Source organism: Pinus tabuliformis, chromosome 9, assembly GCF_031772625.1.
Source record: "Pinus tabuliformis cultivar Carrire ecotype Pingquan chromosome 9, CPIR1, whole genome shotgun sequence".
Taxonomy (NCBI): domain Eukaryota; kingdom Viridiplantae; phylum Streptophyta; class Pinopsida; order Pinales; family Pinaceae; genus Pinus; species Pinus tabuliformis.
The window spans coordinates 1,848,121,768-1,848,140,226 of record NC_142307.1 but is presented as its reverse complement, the minus strand read 5'-3'; the positions used below and the strand labels follow the sequence as shown (position 1 = coordinate 1,848,140,226).

Here is an 18,459-nt window from a genome sequence, read left to right as displayed (position 1 = left end):
TGCTTCCTCAAAGGAAGATGGCTCGGTCTCAACACATTCCCCAGCAAGGGCCATGTATCCAGTGTACCTCTCAGGTGACCTCTATCTATGCTGAGAAGATGGTGCTCCCACATTCTCTCTGGCATCCTCCAACAATCTGTCAGCTTCTCCTGTGTGCTTCTGTCCATCTCTGGAAGACTCTACTTGAGTGGATGTCTCCACTCCTAGAACCTCTACATGCAGCTGTTCTGCATCAGTCTGAGGCTCCTCCTCCTTAGGAACCAACAGTTCATCCATAGCCTGTAGTTGGAGCTCCCTCTCAAGGAAAACTTGCATGGCCTTCTTCTCATCAAACTTGAGATATCTATGAACCACTGTCCTCCAACTGGTAGGAAAGTACACCCGATAGTTGTGAGGTGTATCAATGTACCCCACAAATATCCCCAACTTTGTTGTCGGCTCAAGCTTCTTCTGTGCATCCTTTGTCACATGGAAATATACCGATGAGCCAAAGATCCTAAAGTGACCCACATCTGGTCTCTTACCGGAGAAAGCTTCCTCTGGTGTCTTCATCCCAAGTATGCGATGCGGGCTTCTATTCTACAAATAGACTGTTGTGTTGCATGCCTCAGCCCACAAGTGAAGTGGTAGGCCTTGGTCATGCAGCATTGCCCGTGCTGCCCCTACAATAGTTTTGTTCTTCCTCTCGGCCACCCCATTCTACTGTGGGTTATGAGGTGCTGTCAACTCTCGTTTAATTCCTTCTGTTGCACATAAGTCCTTAAACTCTTGACAGACATATTATCTATTGTTGTTGCTTCTTAAGGCCTTGATCTTCTTCCCTGACTCTTTCTCGACCAAATATTTGAACTCACAAAACTTTGTGAAAGTTTGGTCCTTCTTCTGCATGAAATAAATCTAGCATTTACGGGAATAGTCATCAATGAAAATCACATAATACCTTTGCTTCATTTTGGATGTTGTTGAGAATGGTCCACACAAATAAGTATGAACTCACTCTAAGATAGCCTCTACTTGACTGTCTCAATCATGAAAGGAAGACTTGGTGTACTTTCCCAAGGTACAACCTTTGCATGTGTCAACTTGCTCAAGTTTACCTTTGGGAAGTCCTGTAGATATCTGTTGCATTATCTTCAAAGCCCCATGATGTAAATGGCCCAACCACCTGTGCCACAACTTGCCAATGTCTTGGCTTTGCACCAATTTTGATTTCATACTTAATGTTGCACAATCATCTACCTCTAGTTTATAGAGATTCTTCACCCGAATCCCTATTCTCTTGGTTTGACTCGTCACTATGTGTCTTAGGAACGCCTTTCCTTTATTGAAGACAACAGCGTAGCCTTTCTCCTCCAACATAGCGACTGATACAAAGTTCTTCTTTAGTCCAGACACATACGTCACATCTGTCAAGGTGAGAGGAGCTTCATGCTCCCTCTGAAAAGAAACCGTGCCCACTCCTGAAACACTATACCTTCTGTAGTCACCCATCTCTATGCGCATCTTGAGGTCTTTCTCCTCCAAGGCACTGAATAAATTTTTATCACTGGTCATGTGGAATGAGGCTCCACTGTCAAGATACCAAACACAACCCATCATCGATGACACCAAGCATGTGATGAGGGTAAAGTCCATTTCAAACTGAGAGGCTAATGCCTCACCTTCCAATCCTTTTGAGGATCCCTTCTTGGACTTCTTTGATGGACAATTAGTCACATAATGTCCCATCTTGTGACAATTAAAGCATCTTACTTTAGACATGTTACCCTTCTTCCCTCTATGAGAAGAATTCGAATTGAAATGGGAAGCCTTCTGATGAGCCCCAAATTTGGTAACATTTTGGGCTCATTTGGTCTAATTATCCCTGTTCAATCCTTCATTTTTCATAACTTATGCATTATTTTTTTAGTATGTTTATGTCATTTGTACGAATAAGGGTAGTCACTATTCCTAGGTGGCTAACACGTGCTCATTTCAGGATTTTTTGACATATGTTGGAGCAAAACCGAGCAGACATGGGCTAGGAGATAGCCAAGCTTGGGTTGAGGATTCGTAGGGGGGTTGTCTATGGCATTAAATAGCCTCCCTTAGGATCTTCACCCCCAACTCCGAGCTCCAAAGGCCACCAAAACCGGATCTAGAAGGCAGCCAAACAGATTTTTTGGAAGGAGTTGTTCACTCACAGTTTGGGCAGCCAAGACCCATGGATTTAGGAGGCCAGCTAGGGCCTCGTGGTGTATAAATGTTAAGGCCTCAACCTTCGTGAGGGACTTTTGAAAAAATCTTGCATATTTTGCACTACAGTGCTGCTAGCTCTGTTTTGTTCTCTTGTAGCCATTGTTGGCATAACTCTTGACTTATGATTATTTTTTTGATAATGAGAAGCAGTCAAATTTGATATCAGCTCTGAGTTTTTTATAGGAGCCATAGCTCTCAGGGTTGGGCCCAACCTGAGAGCCTAGGGCCTCCTTCTATGTATTGTTATCTTTCCTTTAAGCACCATGATTTTCCTTTTATGCATTTGAAACGTGGTTCTGTTGAGCAAGATTTAGTTGTGTTGGTTAAATAGGTCACTGTTGAGGAATAGAATTGCTTCAGATGTGTAGAGTAGATTCATAGGATAATAATTGATAAAGCTCCAGAAAAAGGGGTTGCCTGCACTCTCAGTTTCACCCCTCCCTTATTGGATCAGGGGCTAGAATTGCAGAAACAGTGTTGCCCAACAAAAACACTAGTTTGCTTGACCATGCAATCTTTGGTGTAATATCTTCATTTGTAGAAGTTAGTCATGCGTTCAGACCTTTTTAGATGTTTCTTTGATTAAGTGTTGTACATGGTTCTCTTTGGAAATAAAGCTGTTGTTCATTTGTTTCGGTGACAGTTAGGATAGGTTAGCTAAGATTTTGATTGTGTGTAGGACTTGGTTGAATTGGTTAAGTGTACACCGTGCAGGGCATCTCCATCACTCTCTCATCCACCTAAACTTCATCCAGGCCAGATGCTCCATCTCCTAGTTAGGTTCCTCGTCTCACAACTACTCTTCTGCCCACGTAACCCTACCTTCTTGCTCTTCCATTACCTTAGCCTTCTTTAAGTCAAGTTAGCTTTCCACACCCTCTCATCACTTCATCCATCAGTCACTGGGTCATTTCAGACCCCTACCCTACCACCCTATCCATTCATGCATCCTCTCTCACTCACCCATCCTCCAAAATCCAATTTTAGAACATCCTGTAGAAATTTCTGAACATCCTGTAGAAATCCCTGAAACATCCTGTAGAACCCCTGCAGACTTCCTATAGAAGCTCACAAGTGAGGTTACTGGATAGCCAAACTTTGTGAAACTCTCTGGAAGGGTGTTAGGGACTCCTTAGACCCTCTCTGAACCTTCCCAATCTTTTCCAAGCATTCCTCTTCCTTGATCCACCCCTGCACAGTAAAAAGCCAGTTAAAACACATGCATGATAATTCTGATAACTTATTTGAAAATACAAAAAGATGTTTCCTTCAAATAGAGGTAACCTAGGCATGTGCATTTTACCTTCATAGAAGTAATTTTTAATAGTTTGCATTCTCTCCTCTGCATTAGTAGGACTAGCTGGTAGAATTAGGGTTTGCTAGGGTTTATGTTACTTTTTGGCTTTCAGTTTCTTTCTGCAAGTAGATAAGCTTCCTCTGAGTTAGCTTCCATCCATTAGTTAAAAAGCTTCTTCTAAGAGCTCATAGAATTTGGCTTGAGCCCCTAGCGGACTTGTGCCAGCTAACCAAGTGACAGCTGCGGCAAGAGATAGTACTTATGCATACAACACCGTCTCTTCCAAGTTTGTTACGAACTATCGGGTTGATAAAAGTAAAGAAGGGAGTCCCAGGAGTTGCAGCATTATTGCTGCAATACTGGAGCCCACCACCTTCCCCTTCCCTTTCCTTGCCTTACTTGCTAAGGCCATATTTTCTTCATCATCATTCTTGGATGAAGAACCATCCTATGTGCTCCTCCTAATCTCCTCCTGCATAAGATCTGACCATAGTCGTTCCCAATCCAACAATTTCTCCCTTCCATTCACAGAGTCCTGGTAGCTATTCCAACTCTTTGGAAGGCCAAGGAGAGCGAGGCTCACCATATCATCATCGGCAATAGTTATTCCCACACTACCAAGCTCATCTCTGCAGGTGGTGAGCTTGTTCAGATATGTGGAAATAGTATCACCCTTCTCCATCTTGATTCTTCGAAGATTATCCTTGAGTGCCAATTTCCTATGGTCGCTACTATTCTGGTAGAGGTCCTTCAATGTCTTCCACATTGAAAATGGAGTATCCTTCCCATGGAGACTCGAGACAATATGGTCTCGAACTCCCTCAAGGATGATCCATCTCACCTTCGCCACACACTTCTTCCACTCAGCCAACTCTTGTGCATTAGTTGAAGTTGGATTTTGGATTTCTTGATCAATGAATTCCTTAAAGCCATTGTCTTCTAATACAACCTCCATTCTATCTTTCCATGTTATGTGATTCGAGCTACCTTCCAAGGCATACTTGAGTCTCAAGCCATAGAATGCCATTGGCCAACCTTGATGTATGATATGAATTCGATTTGCACCTGCAACCCTGAACTTCAAACTTTGAATTCTCTTCTTATTATACTATTCACAACTCTGATACCATGTGGAAAATCTATGATAGGTTAACCTGATAATGAAATATAAATCAAAGCAGAATAATATAACTTACTTCTACTATCAATTTGCGGAGGCTTAAAGACCAAGCTGAACAATATAACCAGAAGAAGAAGATTCAATGGCACAATACACATGAAAATACTTTGGGGAAAGTCTCAGATAAAAACCCCACACTATTGTATTATCATACATGGTTGAAATACAAAGGAATTATACAAAGCCTTAGCTCTCACAACTAGCCAGCTCTCAGTACAATCCTCACAGATGATCATAGGAAATCTTGGCTTCTCCCTAGCATTACTCTCTGCCCTCCAAGCTCCTATTTCCTTGCGTTGTTCCTTGTGGATAATTAACCTATTACCAAGTGGAAAAGCTAGCCTTCAAAAGTGCACAATCCTCAAGGATGAATCCTTGACTGCATGCATGAGTTTTCCCCATGAGAAAACACATGCAATTGATAGTACACTGTCCTTGAACATCAATCTCAACTGGGTCTTTCTCATAATAGACATGCATGAGTTTCTGATGAGGGAATCTTCAGTTAACTGGAGTAGCACTAGTTGAGTGCACTAATGCATCAACTGACTATTAACTCACTATTAGTTCCTCAAATAGTTTGGAACTAATTTAACTAGACTTAACTCAGTAAAATGAGTTAACTAATTACAACTCAAATATAACTCAATCTTATCTCCTTAATTTAAGGGATAACTCTTGCATGACTTCAGAAAGACTTCTAACTTGAATTTCTCCAACTAATTAATTTAAAATAAATTAATTAATTATTTCCAAGTAGTTGTTAAGACTAAATTCTATTTTAATTCATAATTTAATTCAAGGACAAATTAAATTGGAATATTCTTGTTGCCATATTTCAACACGTGGAGACCTTGGTAAGTCCACAACTGAGTGCGCGGGCCCCTGCAGCGGTGTGCACAGGGTTGGAAGAACATGTATTTGAAGATCTGAAGCATAATAAAAGGATTATTTTGACGAACTATCTATGCATCTGTGTATTATTTTTTATCTCTAAATTTATTGTATTTATGATTTGTTGAATGCATTTAATAATAAAAAGTACTTAATAGATTCGTGAAGACATAGATATGTTTATTTATATGATGTTATGCACGTTTAGCACAATTGGAAAAGGACATAAATATGCTAATTTTTAATTACTGTAAGTTCTGAGCTTTAATGGTTAGGGTTCGCAAAGGTCAAGATAAAACCCTAATTTTGGCAGAAACACATCACATAGTCCTCTCGATGTAGAAACCTGGTTTTGGCATCCCCCAATACTCCCTTGGGTGAAACTGCAGACTACACTACACGAGTTGTTTCTAAAATGGCCGATAGTGTAGGGTTTTGTTGGTTATCACAGCTAACTCTGAACCTGGGTCCAAGCCCCCTCAAGCCAAAAAATAGTTCCATTGTTGGGACAGAGATCTATCTAAGGAATGTGTGATGTGGCATAAGTGGATACCAACTAAGAATTAGATTGAGAAGTGGATATATCAAAAGTTTCATAAGTTTGCAGCTCAAGAAAATAGGAATTTGTGCCTGTCGATAGAAGAGTGGTTGCAGAGAGATTTATATATAGAAGAACACGAAGTTTTATTTTTCTCTTTTCCATGTGAACTATACGAATGGTTGGCTAAATTGGTGGATGGTCAACCAACCTGGAAGTTGGATAACCTGATTGTGTGGACGCGAGAGTTAGTAAAGCACCTAGAAGGATTAGAAACAAGGTTTTGAATGTTGTTGATTATTGGACCGATAGTATTTTGGGCGGATTTATTACCAAGTTTACGATTGATATGTCTACCACTTATAGCGAAGTTTAACTCTAGTTTTTTAAAGGACCAAGAGGTAAGTATCTGAAGTCTTTGAAAACTTGGATTAAAATGCTATTGTGCGAGAAATGGGTTATGCCACTAAATTAATGTTTAGACAAAACTCAACGGGAGCTATGCGAAGTGGGAAACAGTTCAAAAAAAAATTTGATACAATTGCTAAGTACAATCCTTTGTTGGGAGCATATGATAACAAAGAATAAATAAATAGTCCAAAGACACCCAGAGGTGTGCTGCAGTTGGTAGAACAGGGCACTATGGGAATACCACATCCATCCACTCCACCTCCACCCCACACACCTATGCCTCCACCTCCGCTATTCAATATGGAAAACACTATGAAGATGCCTATATACAGGGGTCTAGGGACAGAAGGCCTTGATCAATTCTGGTTTGTAGTAGATGTTGTCTAGAAGTCACAGTAGATAACAGATGACGATCTAAAGAAAGCGCAATTCGTCACGACATGGCAAGATAGGGTGCTGAGTTGGTATATTAAGTACAGTATGACTCATCCAGCTGCATCATTGAAAGACACAAAATATGCGCTAAATAATGAATTCAGAAAGCCAAAGTCTCAAGCCCAGTATGTGACTGAGGTCAAATAAATTAAGCAAAAGGTGAATGAATTTGCATGGGATATTGATCAAAGGTTGAAATGTCTCCTACAATAGGCTAATCTACATATTTCGGACGTGAATCATAAGGACTGGTATATTGCTACATTGTTACCTCATTTGAGTTTAATATTATCACAGCAGAGGCTTGGATCGCAGGCTGAAGTACTGGAAATTGTTATGAAGTTGCAGGCTTCGTCTATTAAGGATATGAATCTGGGAGTGCATCAGATTCAGTCGTAGTTGGCTAGCCTGCATATGGAGTTGCATGATCTCAAAAAGGGGAAAGAGGTCCAAAACAAGACTCGTACTGAAGTATGGTGCTTAAAGTGCAAGGGAAATCATCATGACAAGGATCATTGCTCAGTATATCATAACTATCTAATTGGGGGAGGTATTATCCCGCTGAAACCAAAAAAATCCATTAGATCAAGTAACGGTGTAGTGCCATGGTGCGCTATCTGCCAAATAACATGTAAACACTCAACTGAAAATTGAAATTTGTTGCAAAAGTTTGTACAAAATCCCCAACAACTATTATGGAATTTCTATAATTATGTAGGCCATGATGAGAGCAATTATCGAAGCTATGATTAATGATGGATAGAACTCCAACATATAGAGTACAGGCCGAGACTTGTCCGCAGCAGGATCAAGGCACACCTACAACATGTGGAGGATTTCAAGGATGAGGAAGAGGACGAGGGGGAGGAGCTGGAAGAGGTCACAGACAGGCTATTTGTTACAATTGTGGGGAACCAAGCCACTATAAGAGAGGTTGTCAGAACCCAACAATTGCTAACAATTTGACCACGTTATAAAGGATTGTCATGTACTCATCGCAAAGATGCAAGAGAAGAGGAACCAACAACCCACTCAGAACATTCAAATGATGAGGTCAGAACCACGCAAGGATTACCCCAGTGTTAATATAGCTACATGGAGCGCTATAGCTACCGCGGAAGATAAAGCCATAGGAAAACAACCAGAAGAGAATCCTTGGGTGCACAGGGCTGTTGAAAAGGATAGTGAATTTGATTTGCATAATGAAAAAGAAACATTCATAGAGGTGAGGAAGAGCTTTGTGGATTTAGGAGCTTCCACATCAAAAAATCAAGGTGCACAAACAGAGAAGCCTGAAGAGGTCGTTGCTGCATAGAAAAATATCCTTTAGTATTCACATCCTTCTTACAGACCTGAATGAAGCTCTTAGGGACCATAAAGAGTTGGAGGGACTGTAAGAGTTAATAGAAAATTGCGCTGGAAAGGGTAAGTCAATGCCTGAACAGAACACAGTGCATAAAGTATACAAAAGTAAGAAAAGGACTAGTTAAGAGATGAGATTGATTTCACAAATTGGAAAATTTGAAATGGACCAGGTGATCCTAGATTTGGAATCTAATGCGAATGCTTTGCCTAAACGGACCTGGGAAAGAATGGGAAAATAAGCACTACAGTGGTCCCATATTCAGCAACGAATGGCGAACAAACAGAAGATTATTCCTCTAGGAAGCTTACATGGAGTAACTGTGGACATTGAAGGGGCATGTGCTATAGTTGATTTTAAGGTAATAAAAACAATGGATGCGAGTAATCCCTACCTGCCGCTTCTTGGAATCGATTGGGCATTTGGCATGAATGCGGTCATCAACCTAAAGAAGCGCAACATGACGTTTGATGTGAAGGAACTAAGAGTCATTGTTCCTTTGGATCCAACAGAGGGTGCATGGTATACTAAACCACTCTAGGATTACTATGAAGAGGATGATATTGAGAAAATATATAAGCTTATTATGTGGAACGAGGATTGGATCAATACTATGGCGGATGGAATAATTACTTGGGAAAAGGACAACTCCTACTACTCAGATTCATATGAGGAACTCGAGCACTGGAAGAATATATTGCATGAAGTATCAATGCTACGATGCAATAGACTTACTAAATCACTCTGGTGTATATCCACTGATGTATGCAACTTACCATATTATTATGTCTTAGAAGATGTAAATTTGTTTCTTAATAAATTTGAAAGGGATGTACCGAAGGAGCATCGATTCCAAGAATTGGACATCGTGCTAAGAGCTATGCCTGCCAGATGGTGGGGTGCTCATAAGAACAGTTTTGCAAATTGGAAGGAGTGTTGAAGGATGATGAAGTTGTGATTTGGCTATGCAAATACCCACATTACTAAAAAATATATAGGGAAGATGATCCATGTGAGCATCTGACTCCTTGGACGAAGGCATGGGGAGAAGAGCCATAGCCTAAATGGGTACATATATTCTTCCATACCTTGGATATTATTCTGATGAATTAGTATTTAGAAATAGAGCTACGACATGGAACCGCAAAGTGGGATGTTCTGAAGGAAAGCTTTCTACTAACATTCATTTTTGAGGATGGATTCAAATGTATTGATGAAGCATTACATGAAATCAAGGTTGTGATATACAGAACACATGTAGCGCCTATCTCATGGGTACAACCTGACTGGAGTACGCAGCTGTGCCATGCCCTGGAGTGTAAAAATGTTATCACAGAAGAGGATGAGGAAGATCCCAAGAATATCAATATCCATGAGTCAGAGGGACAACGCAAAGTTGTTGGACCTAAGGTAGAGGTTCCTAACATTTCAAAACTATTAAAGACCAAGAAAGTGAACATGGGGCCGCAAGCACAGCCGAGGTTCACGATTATCGACGATTACTGGGATGAGGACATAGTTGACAAGGTCACGGAGTTATTGTGGGAATATCAGAACTTGTTCCTAACAAATTTCTCTTATCTAAAGGGGATAGTAGGTGAAAGGGGTGTTATGAAGATCAATTTGAAGACAGATATGAAGCCAATAAAGTAGTGCCCATATTGATTGAATCTTAAATACAAAGAAAAGGTGCAAGAAGAGCTGGATAAGATGCTTGAAGCAAGAATTATTGAGCCTGTAGAAGAATTGGACTGGGTTAGTCCTATGGTGGTTCAAGAGAAGAATACAAAGGGTGAAATTAGGTTCTACGCAGATCTAAGGAAGTTAAATGATGCTTGTGTACATTATCCAGTCGTTCACAGATGAAGTCTTGGAGAACATTGGTGGTCAAGAAGCCTACTCATGTACAGATTGATTCTTAGGATATCACCATATCAATATCGTGCCAGAAGATCACAGTAAGACTACCTTCACCACAAAACAGGGCTCTTTTCAGTATACAGTTATGCCCTTTGGACTTAAGAATGCCCCTGCGATCTTTTCTATGGCGGTAGGCGTAGCCTTTAAGGAATTTGTTCACATTTTTTTGGAGTTATACTTTGATGATTGGATGGTGTTTGGGTTAGTTAAAAAACATGTTGCAAGTCTTCGCCTAATGTTGGATACTTGTAGGAAGTATCATATCTCCCTAAATCTGAAGAAGTGTATATTTTGCATACCATATCAAATACTTTTGGGCCACATTGTTTGTAAGCAAGGGTTGATGCTGGGCGTTGCTAAAATTGTAGTGATTATCAATTTGGAGCCCCCAAGTAATTTAAAATAGTTGTGCGCAACATTGGGCCATACAGGATACTATAGAAATTTTATTAAGGCATATGCACAGATTATTGTGCCCATGGATAAATTATTGAAGAAAGATGCGACATTTTGCTAGGACGGTGATTTCCAAAAATGCTTAGATGTTTTGAAGGAAAATATGGTTACAACACCTATTCTAGTATTCCCCGATTGGAAGAAAGAATTCCATGTACATGTGGATGTGTCATGCTTAGCGTTAGGAGCAGTTTTAACCCAACCAAGCATAGGGGATTTCGACCATCCAATTGCATTTATGAGCAAAAAGTTGTCTAAGGTGGAGAAGAATTATTCAACCATGGACCGTGAAGGATTGGCGATGGTATATGCACTCTAGAAGTTCAGGCATTATCTGTTGGGTGCACACTTCAAAATGTGTACAAACCATTCAACTTTGAAGTACCCGGTTAACAAGCCTGCGTTGGGGGGGGATTTGTAGATGGTTACTGTTATTTCAATAGTACGACTTCGAAGTAATTATGAAGCCAGGGAGATTAAATGTTGGAACTGATAACCTTTCATGGATTGAGAATTGCAAAGAACCTACAAGTCTTCATGAAGGATTGCCTCATGCGCAACTCTTTGTTGTGCACATTGCAGATGAAGATTTAGTGATATCATCCAATTCCTATCTACAGGTGTAGCCCCTAAAGTATATACGATGATGCAGAAGAAGGAATTAGTGGTCAGGGCCGTGGATTTCTCCGTAATTGTAGGGAACTTGTATAAAATGGGCTCAAATGAAGTTCTGCACAGGTGTGTACCAGATTATGAAAGACAAAGCATCCTCGCCAAAGCACATGGAGGAGTTGTTGGAGGACATTATGCTGGAAGAGAGACTGCACAGAAGATCCTACGAGCTGGGTTGTGGTGGCCAACTGTACACAAAGATTCAAAGGAGTATTGTAGGGAATGTGATGTATGTCAAAGGATCGGGAAGCCGTTGCGAAGGGATGAATTTCCTCTAAGCTCGTAAGTCTCGTTACATACATTCAACAAATGGGCAATAGATTTTGCGGGACCCATTTAGCCAGCAGGAAGGAAGACAGGAGTGCGCTACATCATCACGGCGACAGAATACTTGACCAGGTGGGCTAAGGCATGGCCCGTGAAGGATTGCAGCGTAGCTACAACTACGAAGTTTATATTTGAGAACATTCTGTCTAGGTTTTTCTATCCTAAGTTTTTAATGAGCGGTAGGGGTTCGCATTTTCTGAACGAAATGATTGCTGCTTTGTTAGAAGAATTCCATATGTATCATTAGAAAAGCACGCCATAGCATCCTCAAGCAAATGGAATAGTTGAAGCTTTCAATAAGATCCTAGATAATTCTTTGATAAATATTTGTAATGAGAATAGGAAAGATTGGGATGTGCCCATACTAATTGTTCTTTGGGCATATAGAACTACATGTAATAAGTTGAGTGGAAAAACACCATTTCGACTAGTTTATGGACAAGAAGCAGTGATGCCAATGGAGTACATAGTTCCCAATTTGAGGATTGCTATAGTCACAAAGATGGCAAATCAGGATATAATGGAAGAACACCTCGCACAAATACTTGAGTTAGAAGAAGATCGCTTCTTGGCAGGCTTTCATCAACATGTGCAGAAGGCTCGAGAAAAGGCATGCCATGATCACCACATTAAGCAGTGCACCTTTAAAAATGGAGATTTAGTGTTGATGTATGATAGAAATTTTACTAAGTTTCCAAGAAAGTTTCAGATGCATTGGATGAGATTGTACATCATCAAGGAGATTACGGATGGGGATGCGGTTCAGCTCGCGAAGCTAAATGGGGAGCTATTTCTAGAACGAATCAATGGGAGCCAGTTGAAGTTGTATAGGGGTGATCCCACCCCTACGCAATGACTATATGGATGTAGGACAATCTTAGTACTTCAGGCAATTGCAAGGAATTACAGGACTATAAATTACGATGCCAGAAGAAAAGTTTAGCAAAAAGGTTAGGTTGCACCATGGTTAGGAGAAAGGTGCATATGGGAACTGCGACAAAGGAGTTGCACTAACAAGGTGGGTCCTATGCAACCTGGCCAGAAAGTGACCGTTGAAAGCACTGTAGTTGAGTGGATGGCTAATTTTACATTAAAGGGAGTTGGGGGAAAGCACTTAAGGAGAATATATTTGGAAATCTGCCGCCAAAAAAGCATTAATTAGGGATATCTAGAGGGAATCGATGAATTTGAATTCAAAAAGGGCTATAAATACAGCATCCCGCTCTACATTCAAACACTTTTCTTCCAGAGAGATTTCCTTGAGATTTTGCGCCTACTTTTGAGTAGAGATGATTGCTGCATGTCTGGACGAGATTAGTAAGAGATAGAGAAGGACTTTTCATAGAAGGGACTTGGGTTTGAGGCACATTTGTCCAAGTGGCAGAAGAAAATCTTATGGAAGAGGATTAAAAAGATGACTGCAACACCTCTAGTCCCTACCATAGCGCCTAGGTCACCGAGGCCAAAACCTACTGCTTATACATCAAGAGAGAAGAAGCAAAAGAAACCACAGTAAGTGTTAGTTCGGAAATCGTCACACAAAAACCCCACTGATATTAGGCAGAAGCATTGTATGTATAAGAATAAGTCGCCAACGGAACCCCTAGACCTAGATGAAGAAGAATTGACTATGGGGGTTGAAGATATCAATGCAGAGGAAGTAGAGCCAATTACTCAGCTACCGCCTTATGTACCCGCTATAAAATCCACTACCAAGGTCACTAAGGACCCTGACTCATTGAAATACAAGGTATTCACACCATTGGTACCAGAGGAAGTACCTGTTAATGGGGACTTGTTGACCCGGGTACCATTTATGAAGATGGAGGACTGGGATCTGGGTGATCATGTGAAGTTTCCATAATGAAAACTGTTATAGACATTTTTGTGCCTATCAGCATGAAGCATGAAATGTCAATAATCTAAGGGATCCAAAGTCCCTAAACATGTTGTTCCTACCCCTAGAGGAACAAGGTCAGCAAACCATAGCACTGAAAATCAGTTCTCCACCTGAAAACACTCAAAAACAAGCTATTTCTGGATCATGTCAGCTGCTCCACTGAGCATCTGCGCTGAATGTCAACTGCTCCACTCTGTGCCTGCGCTGAATGTCAACTCTAATGAAGGCTACCTGCGCTGGGCGAGATTGGCCAAGTGGCACAGTCATTCTGCAAGGTGTCAAATGCCCAGGAAGCTTCCAAAATGACACTTGGATCAGGGAATTCGCCTTGTGATGAGTAAGAGGATCTAGATCTCCAAGTGGAAGCAAGAACCTCCAAGTGGACTCAAGAACTGAAGAATAACTGAAGTGGGAGAGGACACTAGTCAGCTTCATGCCAGCCTCAAGCTGACTCATCCTTTCTCCAAAACTCCTATATATAGAGCTCTCTCATGAGGTCTAGAGAGGCTGGAATCTTGTGAATGTAAGGAAGTGCTTTTGGTTTGAGTATAGAACTATTGGGTGATTGCTTTGAAGGAGGTGAAGAGGAGATTTCTTTCTGCTGGGAGGTGTTGCTGGATTGGGCCTCTTATGGTTGTAACACTCTCAGAACTTTACTTCTTCCATTAATAAAGCATTTGAGGTTCTTCTATATGCATGTGTCTCTGTGGCGTATTGATGCTTGTATATTTGATTTATTCTAATCCTTGAATCAATTATGGATGTATGCTTCTTGTAGTTTCCTTTTCTTGTGCTTTTGCAGGATCTTTGTGTAGTTGGGCCAGTGAAAGAGCAAGGAGCTGGGAGCAAGCAGCAAAGAGGGAAGATTGGATCAATCATTAGCGGAAGATAACGGTTAGTGGATCTCTTTCTCCTCTCTCTTACATCTCATAAAGAAGTAATCTTGAATAGCTTTGCTTTGATTGTTGCTGAGGTACTATCACCCTTAGAGTGGGATAGGGTCATTCCGTATTGGATACTTTTCCCAACAACAAATTGGCGACTCCGCTGGTAGCAAGTCGCTCTTGAACATGACACTTTGTCCTTCGTATCACATCGGGTTGGGTTGTTTCATTCACCGGTCTCATCACCATGGTCCTCGCCAAACCATCCACATTTGGGGTAATGCTACCGATCCATCACATCAGTGTCGTTATATGTTCAAGAGATGTGTTCAGAAAGAGTCAACCGTGTCCCATCCACTGCCATACATTATCCTTCATCCACCCATGATTGCCACCCTGAATCATATTTCACAGATTGTTTTCACCTCCACTAAAATCATTAGCTCCGTTCCGTGTCATTGATGTGGGATTCATTAAGGCCCTCCTTTGACGGATCGCTTCTTGTCGACTTCAGCTCATTATCCAAGAAGTTGATCTAGGAACAAACCCCCCAGTACTTTGAAGCTTGCATGCCTCAATGGCAAGTTTCTCACTTCCGGCGACAGGTATACATCAATGACCTTCGAAGAGAAAAGGGATCCACTAACCGTTATCTTCCACTAATGGTTGATCCAATCTTCCCTCTTTGCTGCTTGCTCCCAGCTCCTTGCTCTTTCACCGGCCCAGCTACACAAAGAAGTAATCTTGAATAGCTTTGCATTCAGTTGTTGCTGAGGTACTATCACCCTTAGAGTGGGATAGGGTCATTCCGTATTGGATACTTTTCCCAACAACAAAAACCCAAAAAATTCTTGAAATTAGTCTACTACAATGAAGTGAGAGTCACAAGGCTTAGGCCAATGAAGTGGGTGGTCAAGATTGAGCACTCAAGGTTGCTCAACATGCTCTATGTTCCACATTTTAGCCACAACATAATTAATGCCATATGTGTGCGTCAATTGTTGGTGTTGGTTCATGATGGGTGCCTTTGGCTGGAGGGCCCATTCCAATTGACGAGATGTTGGTCCATAGAATCACCATTCTACCTTATCAGGGCACAAACCCCGCTGACACTTTTATGGGGAAGTCACAGGAAAAGAAGCTCACGAACTAGATGAAGAGAGACTTCGGGTTGGTGAAAAAGTCATGACGCTACGCCATTAGCTCCATATCAAATGGAGCTGTGTAGTTTGTTGCACATATTTTGGTAGGAAAAACAAGGCAGAAGTGTCGTGACAATGAAGTGTCGGCACCAATGGTATCTTTAGTTGTGCAGTGCAGTGATGGGGTCCAATTCAATTGGGAAAAGTACCTCTGCAAAGAATTCCTAGAGGATTTCCATAGAGACCAGGAGGATGGAAAGGCATTCCACTACGCATGGTTACTACTATTGATCATGTTGATAGCCTGGACCATGCTTGAGGATAGCCAATTCCCAACGCTGGATCCAGACTTGTGTGAGGCTGCGAAATTCACCTTATTATGGGCTATAAAAGATCCTGACCGTACATTGAAAGAAATATGTTATGGAGATTGTTTGAGTCAGAGTTACGTATGGTGATCAACCAACAGCCACGGTTGTCACCTAGTCTACATGCACAGTACAAAAACATAGCTGACTCCAAAGAATATTTTCACGATCTTTCCATACACATGAAGAAGGATGTCGTAGGAGCATGGAACAAGTTGTCATATTTAGTCACGGAGGACGATTTTATGGGGGTCATCAATAAATGACCAAGTGATTGGCTCACCCCATCTAGCGAAGCTGTAGGAACAAATAAGGCCATAGAAGTAGAAATGGGGAAAACATCAGTTGCAACAGAGGCCATGAAAGACAAGAAGAAAGAAGCATATAAGGCTTCTAAGAAAGAGAAAGAATCCCAGAAGGAAAAGGTTTCTATGACAGAGAAGGCAACACAAAAGAAAAACGCTACGTAGGAAGCCCTTACCCAAGTGTGTAGTGAGCTCCCTGAGCTCCAAATTCTAGCAGAGGTGGCCTCAGTAGAGAAAATTCACAAGTTAGCTATTACAGTGAAGGCATCCAAGGAGGAAATTGGAAAGGTATGGTTTGAGCTGCAGTTGCAGATTTCAGAGCTTCAACTGAAGCTATAGCCAACCACTCCTCTGGAAGTCAGAGAGTAGCACGAGGTTGTTATTAAAGCATATATGACCACTCTGGCCTATGCAGTCAAGGATTGCAGCCAATTGTTTGAGCAAACAATAGAGATGTGGACCTCGCTATAAGAGTATCCACACTTGTAGATGATTGAAGTTGACATCCGCAAAAAGCAACTACAGTTTGATGAGATCAGGGTGACAATGTGGACCTTAGCCTCTGTGCAAAGGTTCACCAAAATTCAAGAAGGGAAATTCATACGAACCCATATTGATGAGTTGTGTCGGAAAGACTCTATCATTTCCTCAAGGACGTAGCCATGGGCTGACGAGGCAAGCCAATTGTCATAGACTATTTAGAGCAAGCTAAAATCTCTTCAGCAGACACAGATAACCATGGGCCTTGTAGTCGAAGGTCCAACAATGAAGAAATTGGTTGAAGAATTTTTCCAGGCCGCCACACAGGGAACAACAAATCTTCAAGTATTGAAGATAGAATTCAGCGGCCTATGAGCAAAGGTTGAGGCAACACCAGTAGAGTGACACGGGATGAGTCATGACTTTCTATTGGGGGTCTGTTGGGATAGGGTCCCTTGGGTCAAATTTTGTTAAGTTTTGTTAAATTATTGTAAAGTCTCCACATTTTGAGGAGCAGAGAGCGAGTAGCATGGGTCGATAGGAGTCAAAGGGGCTTTAGGAAGGTCAAAGCTCCTTATTTTTTTAGAGTCAAGTTGTTTTGAGACCTGCCCATGGTTCACAGACCATGGTCTTGTAATGAAAAAGAATATAAAAGGAATTCATAGAAGAGTCATAAGATAGATAAGTAAGAAAATATCATGATTTGGGTTTGATTTTATCTATTTTGTACTTGGGTGAAGGGGAAGGCTCCTGCAGCTATGTGCGCGGAGACCTTCGTAAGTCTGCAGCTGAGTGTGCGAGCCCCTGTAGCTGTGTGTGCAAGGTTGGAAGAAGTTGTATTTGAAGATATGAAGCAAAATAAAAGGCTTATTTTGACGAACTATTTGTGCAACTGTGTATTACTGTTTTATCTCTGAATTTACTGTATTTATGATCTGTTGAATGCATTCAATTAGGAAAAGTACACAATATATTCGGGAATACATAAATCTCTTTATTTATATCATATTATGCATGTTTATCACAATCGGTGAAGGACATAAATCTACTAACTGTTAATTATTGTAAATTTCAAGCTTCAAAGGTTAGGGTTCGCGAAGGTGAAGATAAATCCATAAGTTTGGAAGAAACACATCACATAGTCCTCTGGATGCAAAAACCTGGTTCTAACATCCCCCAATACTGCCTCGGGTGAGACTGCATCTTACGCTAAGTGGGTTGTTGCTGAAAGGGCCGATAGTGTAGGGTTTTGTTGGTTAGTGCAGGTAACTCCAAACCTGGGTCCAAGCCACCTCAAGCCAACAATAAGATTCCATGAGAGCTAAGTAATCCCTAGAAGGGTGTGCTAACTTGCTAAGGAACATAAAAAACAAATGGAAGATTTTATATAGGCATACTAGGGTGTGTTCCATGAACCTAAAGGGCTATTGTCCAAGAGAGAAGTAGTGCACAAGATCCAACTATTGTCGGACTCTCCATTTCTAGACATTGGGTTGTATAGGTGTTATTGGGAAATTAGTGTCCATTTAGAGCTAGTCCCACTAAGACGGGTAGCTATCTTAGAAACAAACAATTCAAAGTAACCTGTGTTTTCCTTTATGAGAGATAGATGAGAGAGAAGTAGAAAGTACCAACCTCAATCTTTCGCT

The 18,459-nt window shown here is 41.1% G+C and overlaps 1 protein-coding gene across 1 annotated transcript; it reads left to right on the top strand.

Annotated features, from left to right (window-relative positions):
- Nucleotides 1–11,375: 11,375 nt before the first annotated feature.
- Nucleotides 11,376–12,587, top strand: LOC149156226 (uncharacterized). Its single transcript, XM_089444681.1, has 2 exons — nucleotides 11,376–11,686; nucleotides 12,074–12,587. The coding sequence occupies exons 1-2, from the start codon at nucleotides 11,376–11,378 to the stop codon at nucleotides 12,585–12,587; spliced, it is 825 nt and encodes a 274-aa protein (XP_089300807.1).
- Nucleotides 12,588–18,459: the final 5,872 nt, after the last annotated feature.

What these genes read in the sequence shown, in the direction of transcription:
- LOC149156226 (XM_089444681.1), top strand. Translation starts at nt 11,376, where the DNA reads ATGATGCAGAAGAAGGAATTAGTGGTCAGGGCCGTGGATTTCTCCGTA. An exon ending in GATGAATTTCCTCTAAGCTC is followed by an intron (nt 11,687 to 12,073) that starts GTAAGTCTCGTT and finishes TAATGAGAATAG; the next exon opens with GAAAGATTGGGATGTGCCCA.